At 30.9% G+C, this 12486-nt stretch overlaps 2 protein-coding genes and 2 long non-coding RNA genes across 4 annotated transcripts in view; 2 read left to right on the top strand and 2 right to left on the bottom strand.

Annotated features, from left to right (window-relative positions):
• Positions 1-3158, bottom strand: part of beta-Spec (spectrin beta chain) — a 30777-nt gene extending 27619 nt beyond the window's left edge. The window contains 1 exon segment of the mRNA XM_029304156.2: positions 3100-3158. The gene's annotated coding sequence lies outside the window, so the exon portion shown is untranslated.
• On the top strand, positions 842-1565 carry LOC146725259 (uncharacterized). The gene is made up of 2 exons (XR_014924505.1): positions 842-1169; positions 1352-1565. It is a non-coding gene; the product is annotated as an uncharacterized LOC146725259 (long non-coding RNA).
• A 2210-nt stretch (positions 3159-5368) lies between the features above and the next one.
• Positions 5369-9137, bottom strand: Vps39 (vacuolar protein sorting 39). The gene is made up of 11 exons (XM_029304132.1): positions 8956-9137; positions 8692-8865; positions 8343-8598; positions 8033-8265; positions 7710-7954; positions 7209-7625; positions 6795-7112; positions 6292-6718; positions 6114-6218; positions 5708-6032; positions 5369-5595 (listed from the first exon to the last, which is right to left on the bottom strand). Exons 1-11 carry the CDS (start codon positions 9023-9025, stop codon positions 5532-5534), a joined length of 2634 nt encoding a protein of 877 aa, XP_029159965.1. The 5' UTR covers positions 9026-9137; the 3' UTR covers positions 5369-5531.
• A 653-nt stretch (positions 9138-9790) lies between these two features.
• On the top strand, positions 9791-12033 carry LOC114931869 (uncharacterized). Its single transcript, XR_003819777.2, has 6 exons — positions 9791-9853; positions 10653-10742; positions 11093-11171; positions 11400-11487; positions 11696-11771; positions 11941-12033. It is a non-coding gene; the product is annotated as an uncharacterized LOC114931869 (long non-coding RNA).
• Positions 12034-12486: the final 453 nt, after the last annotated feature.

Below are 12486 nucleotides of genomic sequence, written 5' to 3'. Positions count from 1 at the left end.
CGGTACCTAAATAAAAGGTTCTATTTTTTTCGGGGTTACTGCCCTTTTGTTTATTTCTCGATCGAGAAACTGTATTGTATTGTATATCGAACAATTCATGTCCCGTATTTTTGCACAATGTAGCTATTCGTCAACCTTAACATTTCGCGGCATTTAACCACTCGGATCCCCGATAAAATGACTCAGCTCTAGATTCGGAGTCGTGATGAAATCGTTCATGACATCTACAAAGAGGGCGACTCTGCCAATGCTAACCGATACAGAGGGACACATTAATCAAATTAGCTCATTAAGCTACCAACTGTACGATCATTCCTTGCTGAGGAGAAAAAAATATCTCCTCTGCAGTGAAAAAAAAACTTGACTATATCTTTCAACTAAATAAATATTATTTTATTTATTGAACATATAAAGATACCTAAATTAAATATAATATATTATAAATCTAACAAATGTATATTTGATTTAGATACTAATGTTCAGTTAACAAAATAGTAATTTACACTGTAAAAAAATATATAATATATTACACGAAAATATATGTAAAAGTACATAAATAACAAGTGTAAAATTACACAATAAATAATATAAATTTTTACCTTTTCATTATTTATCATGTAATTTTACATTTATTATTGTAATTTTACATATTTTTTTTTACAGAGTAGTTGAGAGAAGATTCAGTCAAATTAATAAATTTTTTCAGTGTGCAAATTTCAATAGAGACAAGTTGAGAAATTCCTTCGCGATGGTGAAGTGCTGCTAGGCATATTTCAGATTTTCTTTTTGAAAAACACGCATATATCTCTCGGCGCCTGTCGGAGTTAACTCTCTCCCTTCCCTTGTGCAAGTTAACGTCGTTACGTGTATTCCTGAAATAGCGCATGCTGCGTAAACGATATACGCGGCATATATACGTTTTTCCTCCTCCTGCACATCTGTACTTTGAAAGAGCGCACGCACGCACGCACGCCACGCATTTCCGGTCAGCTTGTGACCGACGCATAACCGGAAAGCGGAAGTGGCCGGTAAATCGAGGAAACACGGCTACCTTCGCGAGGTTGTACCTGACGCGATTCCATTCGCGATCTGTCATTGTGTTCTGGCGCGACAGAAAGCACCGTTGTCCTCAGATAAGAGCAGGAAGTCAAATAGCAGTTCTATGACAAGTAATATTCAAAGTTACGTTACAAAGTATACATTATTTAAGTGTTTAAAGTTCAAGTGTTACTAAAAATAAATAAAAGAAAGCTTGTCAGATAGGAAAATATTATACAAATATTATTAGATTTTTAAGTAGACAATTCAGTTTAATCTGTAAAATATGATACTAAATATTTTAATGTTTCAGTTATTGGAGATTAAATATTACTGAGAAAGAGATCAAGGGCTTGAGTTACTATAAAAAAGAACTTGTTGGATGGGAAGATGTTATTGTATTTATTAAATTTAATCTATGAATTATGACACAAGATATTTTAATGTTTAAATTCTTGAGATTAGAAACTATTAAGAAAGATTAAAAATGTATTAAATAGACAATAAAATTGAATCTATAAAATATACGACACAAGATATTTTAATGTTTAGTAAGTTATTGAGATTAAAAATTATTGAAAAAGAAATTTTAAAGTCTTAAATATTACTAAAAAAAAATAAAGCTTAGAAATTAAATAAAATGGACAATAAATGTAATAAAATATAATTCAATTAATCATCGAAATTCTCTCTCATCGCACGACTCGGTAAAATTTTTCGAATGATGATTCTTACATAACGATTTACCTAGCAATGATAAAGCGATAAAACTGAATAGAAAAAATCAAGATTTTACGTAACGTGAAAACAAGTAAAAAAAAAATGAGAATCTGCTATAAAAAATGATTGTTCAAATAAAACAGATGTTATCAATTTTTAATTAATCCTGATTAACTGATAATACTATCAATTTTTAATTAATGCTGAACGACTAAAGGGCTAATTCCTTTCGTAAAGCACATTTCATACACATATATTCTGTGAAAAAAAAATATATATATATATAATAATTCACAATCCGATCTCGTCTCGCCGAGGGTTTTCGAAGAGGAGACTCGTCACACGCATATCGCTACGATGAAATCGCGAAGCAGGTACAAGGACGAGTTTATCTCGCGCAATCGAAGCGCGAGATCGCTTTATTTGTCCTCCACGCCCATTGACATCAATTTAAAATTAAACGCGATACCGACATCGCTGACGGCGCTCGCGGTCCCATCGGGTGCAAAATATATCGAAAGTTCGTTTTGAAGAACGAAATTGAAGATACATAGAAAAAAAAAAAATGACAAGACACGTATATATTTTTGTTCTTTTTATCTCGCCACGTTTACGAGCGAGTTACGTATTATAACGCGAGTTTGATTCTCTTCTCTGCGCGGCTCAATGGATCGCGCCGGGAATTAGGTCACCGGCAGATAGGTCGTCTTGACAGGTGAACAAAACCGAGCAGAGATCGGAGGGAGGGGAGATGGAGACCAAGCGGAAATTAAAGTTAACCGAGTACAACCTCATTCAGAAAGAGTAGCTACGAGAAGCCGATTGACGACGCCCTTCGATATCGTGATGTCACGCGACGTAGGATAAAAACCGAACAGACACGTCGCACGCGAAAGAAAGAGAGAGAAGGAGAGAAATTCTCCCTCCCCCCGATTTCTGCGGAGATGATTCGATCGCGCGTACAGGGGAATCGCGTTCCCCAGCAACTCGACGAAGGTGGCGGCGGTGGCGGCGGCAATCGATGCCGGCAGCGGGGTTCCACCGACGTCGGGGACGACGCCGCGGATCCGGGTGGACGCGAAAAAAAAAATATGTATATATATATATATATACACTGTATTATTATTGACAGGAGACGAGCAGGTCGCGACGCGGCGCGGCGCGCGAGGTCGATAAATTTCGGCGTGACGTGACCCGTCACTTCGCCGCTGCACGACACTGTAGGGAGAAGCTAAGCGGCAACGCACGCCATTTTTATCCCGACAGAATATCAGCCACCCGTCACCGCGGCGGCGTTCTTTCGGCTGGTAGCGCGCTTTTTCTCATCTCGGAGTAACTCACCTTCGCGTAAGGACACCCCGTGGCACCGCTCCGTCCCGCAACTCGCATAAAAGGTCCCTCGCCCGGTGTACACAACAAGAAAAATCCACCAGATAACGATCCGACACCGAACGATCCACCACCCGTCCACACACTCGACCGGCGCGCAACCGACTGAGTGTACGCCGCGCGCACCTACGCCGCCGCAGCTAGTCCCTATGCGCAAAATGGCGGCGTCGCACTGCGCCGCGCAGGCGCAGAGCGCGCGGCACAACGCGCGGCGCGCCAATTTTTAATTATGGAAGAGTGTTGCGCTTGGATGAGTTTCAAATTAGTTGGATAAAGATGAGATATAAAGTAGGTTTTTTATTTTGGGTAAGATAAAGATAAGTTTGTTTTAAATATATAATCTTAGGTAAAAGATAAAATTATATGATGATTCATCTAGATAATTATTTTTATGAAACTGCTTATGTAAAGTTATAAAAAAAATGTTAATTATAAACGGGATATAAAGATATATGTATTCGTATTTCGCTGGATAAAGATGAGATATAAAGTAGGTTTTATTTTGGGTAAGATAAAGATAAGTTTGTTTTAAATATATAATCTTAGGTAAAAGATAAAATTATATGATGATTCATCTAGATAATTATTTTTATGAAACTGCTTATGTAAAGTTATAAAAAAAATGTTAATTATAAACGGGATATAAAGATATATGTATTCGTATTTTTATTTATAAATTTTTGCCGCTTCTTACTGCTTAAGTTCGACTATTTAAGTATTTTTATGTGCTATATGATTCTAAACAAAAATGATCTAAAAATTATTCTTGATAATTTAGTAAAGGTAATACTTTTTTAATCTAAGATTCAGATATAGATAATACATGTTTTTATTATTTATATAAAGATAAGATAATACCAAAGTTTCATCTAGATGATTATCTATATAATTTTATTTAGATAAGAGCAAACATTAATTATGAAGCAATTAATCCATTTTTTTAAATGCGAACACTGTTTATACACTGAAAAAAGTTATTAAATTAATTCATATTTATTTTAATACTGCCTAATCAATTATTTATTTAAAACAAATATCATAATTTGTTTTGAAAAGGATTTTGTTATATCAAATAAATATTTTTTACATCAAATCAATATTGTTAGTTTCAAATAAATAATTTATTCAGTATTGAAATAAGTACTTATTCGAATTTAATTACATTTTTTTCAGTGTAGAAAATTAACATAATTATAAAAATTACAAACTTTGATGATAAAAAAAAAGAATTTTATGTTTTCGGATAACAATCGTTGGACAAATATATATATATATATATATATATATATATTTTTACAATTGAAAAAATATTCTAATACAATTCTCTCAAATATCACGATTATAAAAAAATTGTTTATCTGTCATTATTTATCTATTATCAATTTTTATGTTGGATATAACATTGTATATATTGTCGATGTATAATTTAAAATTTAATACTTTGCAAATTTTGAAATAAAAATAATCATCGTTATATATTATAATTTTTTTCGTATAACATGTAAATCTAGTATTAATCAATTTGAATAACAGAGATATATGGCAATATAATATCACTTTTGCAATGCTCGCAGAATTCTCATCTGTACTGTACTCACTTTATCTTATTCCAGGCGTAGGAATACAAGACGTCAGTGCTTATGACATCATCAGCAATCTTGTTTACTCGTCTTCTGGACCGCGGGCACGCCCTATCCTCCGTATTACTCGTACAGTACAAATTTCTCCTCGTTATAATTTATACAGATGCGTGTTGCACACATTACGCTTATCGTTATCACATATCATTAGCGATAAAAAATCAGCGGCACTTGTGCGAAAGGGCCACATTCCAATTTTGGAAGTTTTAGTTTCGAATATCAGGCGCGCGATTACGTAGCCAATCACATAGTTTCAGGATAAATAGATTTGTTCCTTGTCTAGCTGCACTGTCTCGCATCTCTTTTTCTTTTCTATCTCTTTGATACTTATATGCATACTTATTTTATTTTTTGAACGCACAGAAAGAGTGACTTAATTTTATAATTACAAAGAATTCAAAATAACAAATCGAATAACTTATACAAAAGATACTATGCGTTCTTAAAATTTATTCACTTTACAATTACTTTGCTGCAAAGCGTTTTATAAACGCAAATAGAATCACTTCGCTTTTATATTTTTTTATATTTATTTTTATATTTATTTCTTGTATACAAGATAAGAAGCTTAAAGCAAGAAATTGTAAAGTAGAGAGAGTTTTTTCTAATAGAGATAATTCCTGAATTTTCTGTATAATACACGTATTGAAATTTCATGTGCATATAAAAAAGCCTACATTTAATATATACAATCTTGGAGATGATATAATTATGATCATATAATATTGTGCAGCTTCGTTTTTTTTATCCTTTGCGATCTTGACAAGAATAATGTACTATATCACCATTCGGATACCTCGCAAAAGCACTGAGAAAACAAAGTTAATTAATATCATATAAATATAAGTTAAAATAATGATTTAAATTTTATATTTTGAATTATAAAAAAAATAAATTTATATATATATACACACACATACCTTTGGTTGCCAAAGCGTTTTTTACAAACTGGACATATATTAAACTCTGTCATGAGGACGCTCTGTGACTCGTAATGCATTCGTTGCTCTTGTACTTGTAAATGTTCCGCATAGAGCAGCCCTTTGAGAACCTGTGTTCTTCGCCTTGCATTTAAATTATTTTGTAAACTAACTTCCAAGAAATGTTTTATTCTACCTATAGGTACAGAATCCGGTAAAACTTTCAGAGCTTTCATGGGATTTATTTTTGATGCGTGTTCCTCTAATAATTGAAGAGCCATCTCTAGGTCTGGTTGTGCCGTTCTTTGAAATTCCGGATTACAACCTTGACAAGAAAATAATAATAAATATAATTGCATATATAAGTAAATTATATATAAACTCTTGTTTATAAATGAATATTTACCAGCCATTAAAACTCCTTCATTATCGGGTTTTAACAATTGTTGAATTAATAAAACATACACTTCGTCAACATTGTCCGTTTGTTGTTTTTCCGCACTATCTTGATCTTGAAATAAAATTTCCGATTATATAATCTTCATTTAAATATTTAATATATAAATGTTTTAAAATTTACTTACTTTGATATCTCGTATATACATTCTGACAATATTGTATCGCACGCGGTATGTCATTTAAAAGACTAATATATATCGATATAGCCTGTTGATGACGACCGAGTCGTCCAAGTATAATTGCACGTTCTTCAAACAAACAGTCAAATGGAAAATGGACCAATATCGTTTCAGGCGTGTAATATGCCGATTTCTCCAAGAAATGTTGCAATTTCTGTCGTATATGTTGCGAAGTTTCTTTCTCCGCTGGTGTTGCATTAGCATTCATGGAGGCTAAACATTTCTCTTTGTATTGATGTATCAAAACATTATGAAATAGTGGATTAGTGTCTTCCCAAACATGTACCACATGCTCCAGATATTGTATTACTAAGTCTTTATGGAACCGCAAAAGATAATCCAGTATTTTTGGTCTAGGTAAATGTTCGACTTCCTGTAAATTAACAGACCACATTGTTAAAAATAGTTTTGAATAAAATAATAAAAATCAAGAGAAATATAAACAGCACCTGTATATCTTCCATAAATATTCTGAGGCCTTGTTCAGGATCCTCCGTTAAAACCCATCCAGCAAATTTCAAAATTAGATCCATATGATCCTTGCCAAGATGTTGTAAATACTGTATAGTTCTCTCAGTGCCTTTCAGACTAGAATCGTTCTCTTTTGCATGCTTTTCCAAAAGTTCTAATGCTTTTTTATGTTGTCCTTTGGTTTGATACAATATAATGAGTTCTGGATATTTCTGATGCATTAACAAAGTTTTCTCAGCTTCTGCTAAGTGACAGTGATTTAATCTAAGTAAAGGTGCTACCAAAGCATCAGTGGTCTGAAACAAAATTCGTATTTAATATTTATTCTATGAGTAGCTTTTATGAGAATCTATTTGATATGTAAATTTTTATCTGTTTTTTATGTTTTTTACCTGTAAATAACACTTTAAAAGAGTAGTATCGATGATCTTCAGAAGTTGTTCCGTAGCTACTGCTGTTAGATTCTTTTCTCCATTTACTCCATTCTTTTCTTTACTAAGCTCTTTATCTTTCGCCATTAGTTTATGTCTAACATCTGTTAGAAAAACTATTAATGCACGTAAACCTTTTTCCAACTCATGATCTTGCAGTTTCGGCAAACTCGGTGTTGGTTCACTAGGTTCATTAGTGTTGGTTGATGGTGCTAAATCTGGGAATAATCTGATTACCTCATATGGATCGGTCCCGAGTTTTGAAAATAACTCCATTGCCTCTTTAAATTGCTTGTTGTAGAATAAGTAATGCGCATATAACGTTTGTATTTTATATGTCTGTTTAGCTTTCTCCTCATCTGTTATATCTGACAAATTCTGAAAAACAAATAAAATATAATTCACATTTTAATCATGTTAATAAATTATAAACTTATTGATATATAAGTATAATTAACATACAGTTAATTGTAATGCCAATTGAAATTGATTTTGTTCTAGCAATGTCCTAATCTGTAGAGTAACATCAATCGCTTTGATACACCAAATTTGACTAATGGATGCCACAAAGACTTTTCCTTGCTTACATCGATATATAAGTCTAGCTTTATTTAGATCTTTTATTGTCTGAATATGTAAACATCCTTCTAATGTATACACCTCCAATCTCTCATGCACGATACCTAATAAGTAAGGGTCATCCCAAGCTGAAAATCATAATAAAAATTTGGTTAATTGCAATTTAAAGAGATAAAAAAATAAACTAAATAGTTTACTGTCTGTACCTATTGCATTAGGTGCATCCGACCATTTGACAGGACTGTGCTGAACCAACTCTCCTTTTGTATCCATAACAAATGATTGAGAATCCTTTCCCAATACAAAAGAACTGTCTGATAATTTTGTAACACTCGGTTCTGGAGATTTACCAGTAGGAAAGAGTTCTTTAGCTTTACCATTTAAATCAAAAATGGTATACGATAATCCACGAAATCCCAGGATCAATGATTCACCACACCTTTATAATTAATATGAAATTAATCATTAAAGCTATTATGTTGAAATATTTTTTAGTAACTTTTCAGTATGTATTACCATGATAATTGACGAGGTATGTCCGGCACAGTTAACTCAAAATCTTTAAATTCTTCAAATTTCTTTCCCTTCCAATAATATAATTGTAATTTACGTTTAACAGCGACACATAAACGCACTACAGTATTTTTTTCTCCTGTCAGACTCTGAGTTGACTGAACATCCAAAGTGAATAGAGTAGCACCACGAGTTTTTGATAATTGGCATATTTGTTGAAAGTTTGGTGAATTCAAATCATGAATGCATACAATATTATCTGCAAATTTGCATAAATTAAATAAATTAAATAATAAGATTTATATTATCCATACAAATTAATTCATCAAAACAAATATTATCTTTAATATACCTGTCAAGATGATTAATAAGTTATATTCTGGTACTACATCTATCTGATTGATCCGCTTCTTATTAAAGTTCTTGCTGTGACGTAATAATTCTAGTTTGTGACTGTCGTCAAACACTGATGGAACATTATACATAAGAAGATGACCCTCTCTTGTGCCTATTAATAAGTTATCATCTGAAACAATCAACACAATAAGCAATAAATATTCCAGTCTATTGATAATTCCTAGTAATTTGATTATGTATACTAAGTTATTATTCCCACCATAAGCAGCCATAGACTCGATTTGCACCGTAATATTTAATATAGATGTTTCCTCATAAGCGTCGTGCATTGTTGCAGTTTAAAAATTATATCGTATGTGTTGTTAATTAAATTTTTCAACTCATTAAGAACTGTCAGTCACAGCTGGAGCTGATATCAGATAAAAAGGGGAGAGAGGCGAGGACTATATGATCATAAACTAGTCAATTACTAGATAGACGTTGCGAAAAGAAACTGGACAAAACAGGGTCTTCTTGACCCAGCATCGGTCCAGCATTTTTTATTTAGTTTATATTGAAATTTTAATTACTATATTTATTTTAAAAATTATTAATATTGAATGATAAATATTATAAAAATACTAAAAAAGTTGTTATATTAATCTAAATAATAATTTACATCAAAAATATTTTTGATATATTTAATATTTTTTTTTAATTCTCAGCCTAAAATTTTAATTACAAAAATTCTTATAATTTTTAAAAGTAATTAATAACAGTTATTTAGAATTATAAATAAAATTTCTTATTTTATTATTTTATTGTTATAATCTTACTATTATTATTAATTTATTATTTTTATTAATTTAATTTATTATTTTATAATTTTTATTATTTTATTGTTTATATAATTAAATAATATTTATATTAGGGATTATTAAAAACATTACAGAATTATTCTCTTATCTATCATTTCGTACAATTATTTAATTTGTACAATTAAATAACTCACAAGTGTATCAAGTTGACAATTTTTTTTATTTAAATTAAATTTCGCGCGTGAAGTAGGAAAAAAATATCTTAGGCAACCTGTTGCTTACTTCATATCGCAAGATCGCGAGCGGCCGGCGAGACGGATCCGGGCGGAATCGCGACGAATTTGGGTGAAAAAGTGAGAGGTAAGCCATAATTATTGTCACATTTCAATAATTCTCGATTGCTAGCATAAATACGACGTCGAGCGACGTACGGCATATCGTTGTTCGCACGCAGTCTCATTAAATTGTTCATCATCATTCGGCCGGCGAGCGAGTATGTATCATATATGTTGCATGTTAACACAAGAACACGGCGTCTCATCAGTTTTCGAGACTCGATCGTGAAAAATATCACAATCACATGGTGTACAGTCGATTGGCGAGTATCAATTCTCGTAATTATTCATTAATTCCATTAAACGATTCAATGTACGTATCACATCGATACATTATTGTCGGAGAAAAAATATTTGGAGCATCTAATTTTATGCATCTGAGTACGAGTAATTAAGTATCGAGATGAATTTGTGTATAAATCATTGTTTCTGGTGATATATATTTACGATAATCATTATTTGTCATGCATTGAGATCATATTTTAATTATTTTCGACCATAGTCATATGTGTATATACATATATATATATATATATATACAGTGGTTGCTCGATCATCGATAATTTGCTGTTAATCTTTGCAGTTGGCGCACATGCGCAGTTAGTTCCAAGAAACATCGCTTCGCGCGCTTTCTCGCGTTTCTAGCGCTTTCCCGCGTTTTCCCGCTATTGATGCGCGCGTCGGTCAGCCATATTGAATTCGGGAATTCGCGCTGAAAGTGTCGTGCGCTTATTAATTGTGTTTGAATATATAATTAATACGGACGCGCGTAATCGTAGTCAATTGTTTTTGCGCGTTTAAGTAAAATTAATTGTTTTCGCTAGGGAGAACCATGAAGAGGCAGCAACAGTAATGAAATAAAAGAGGAGGAGACGGTATATCATCCGCGAGCGAGGCGGCATAAAAAATAACAGGTATAATAATTTATATTATTTTTATTTATTATTATATATTTGTAACAAATTCAATAAAAAATATATTTTAATACGCGCAATAATTCTGCTCGTTTATTCAAATGATTTAAACAAGTGATATTGGACAAAATATTTTCATATAAAAATTTTATACAGATTGCAACCAAAAATAAAACAATTATTTTTCTAAAATTTATAAAATTACTTATATAATTATATATCTATTTATATAGTTTTTGTATATACACATTGAATTTTATATTCGAAAGTAAACAATAATAATTTTCTAAAATATTAAAGTATTGTTCTTCTGAAATATATTAAATTAATTATTAATGTGTGTATTACAGATTGTATAATTGACGACACCAACAAATTGAGAGAGAAAGGAGGGCTGGAAAAGGCATCGAGTATCACACAGACTCTAAAGTGAGTATTATTAATTACATTAATTATTAATTATTATTTATTATAATCACATTAAATAAAAATTTATTAATTTTAATAAATCAAATTTTATAAAATTATTTAAATATTATACACATATAAAATAAAATCTAATAAAATCTAACAATATATAAAATAATAATATAATAATAATTGTTTAAAAAATTAATTATCTTGGGCTCTATTACAGTTTTTATTTATATGTTACAGATCAGAGTATGAGATCAACAACAACATCCAAAAATTGAGGAGAAGAAAAGGTTTAAGAAAGACATTGGGCGACAAAAGAACCCTAAGGGTATTTATTATTTATTTATTAATTATAAAATAAAAATTTGTTGGTTGTATTAAATTGAATTTTTTTAAATTATTTAATTATTATGCACGCATATAAAATAAAATCTAATAAAATCTTAATGATACATAATAATAATATATAATAATTGTTTGGAAGATTAATCATCTTGGGCGCTATTACAATTTTTTATTTTATTTATATATTATAGATCAACTCATAATATATGATAAATCGAAACGGAAGAAGATCTATAGGAAAAGCATCAGTCACAAAATAATCTTAGAGTGAGTATTTATTATTTATTAGTTACATTAAATCAAAATTTAAATAAAATATATATATTTAATAAAATAAAATCTAACAAAATAAAATCTAGTAAAATAATTATTGTTTGAAAAAATAATTATCTTGAGCACTACAATTTTTATTCTATTTATATTTTATATGTTACAGATCAACGTATCAAATCAACAATTGACGACACCAAAATTGAGAGAGAAGGAGAGGAGGAGGAGGCCTAGGAAGGCATCAGGCACCGGCAAAGGAACCTTAAAGTGAGTAGTTGTCATTTATGTATTAGTTGTATTAAATCAAGATTCATTAATTGTACTAAATAAAAATTATAAAATTATTTAATTATTTTCTTATTACTGCACGCATGGAAAATAAAATCTATAATAAAATAATAATTATTTGAAAAATTAAATATCTTGAGCAACTACTACAATTTTTATACTATTTATGTGTTACAGGTCAACAGGTAGCTTACAGTTCATTCCAGTCAACTGCTTGGTGAGCGATAAAGTATTAATTTTTACGAGGTAACGGTTTTGAGATTAGAGTGTAGAAAATGTAGATATAGATTTGTGTAGATTGTAGACTGTAGATTAGATCGTAGACTAGATTGTAGATATAATATCCATACCTCAAGAAGATAATAAGCACATATCTGACACGGTCTAATGATCGACACAAAATGTTGCTTATTAAACAAATTGA

Source organism: Nylanderia fulva, unplaced genomic scaffold, assembly GCF_048542155.1.
Source record: "Nylanderia fulva isolate GAGA-0341 unplaced genomic scaffold, ASM4854215v1 Scaffold10, whole genome shotgun sequence".
Taxonomy (NCBI): Eukaryota; Metazoa; Arthropoda; class Insecta; order Hymenoptera; family Formicidae; genus Nylanderia; species Nylanderia fulva.
The sequence above is the reverse complement of the archived record's forward strand: the minus strand, read 5'-3'. Positions and strand labels throughout refer to the sequence as shown.

Bases quoted from the DNA above. Each gene is read 5' to 3' on its own strand.
- Vps39 (XM_029304132.1), bottom strand. From the start codon at position 9,025: ATGCACGACGCTTATGAGGAAACATCTATATTAAATATTACGGTGCAA. The intron at 8,599-8,691 runs GTATATTAAAGA...GCAAATTTGCAG, and splicing joins CTTATTAATCATCTTGACAG to ATAATATTGTATGCATTCAT. The intron at 7,626-7,709 runs GTATGTTAATTA...TTTGTTTTTCAG, and splicing joins AATTGGCATTACAATTAACT to AATTTGTCAGATATAACAGA.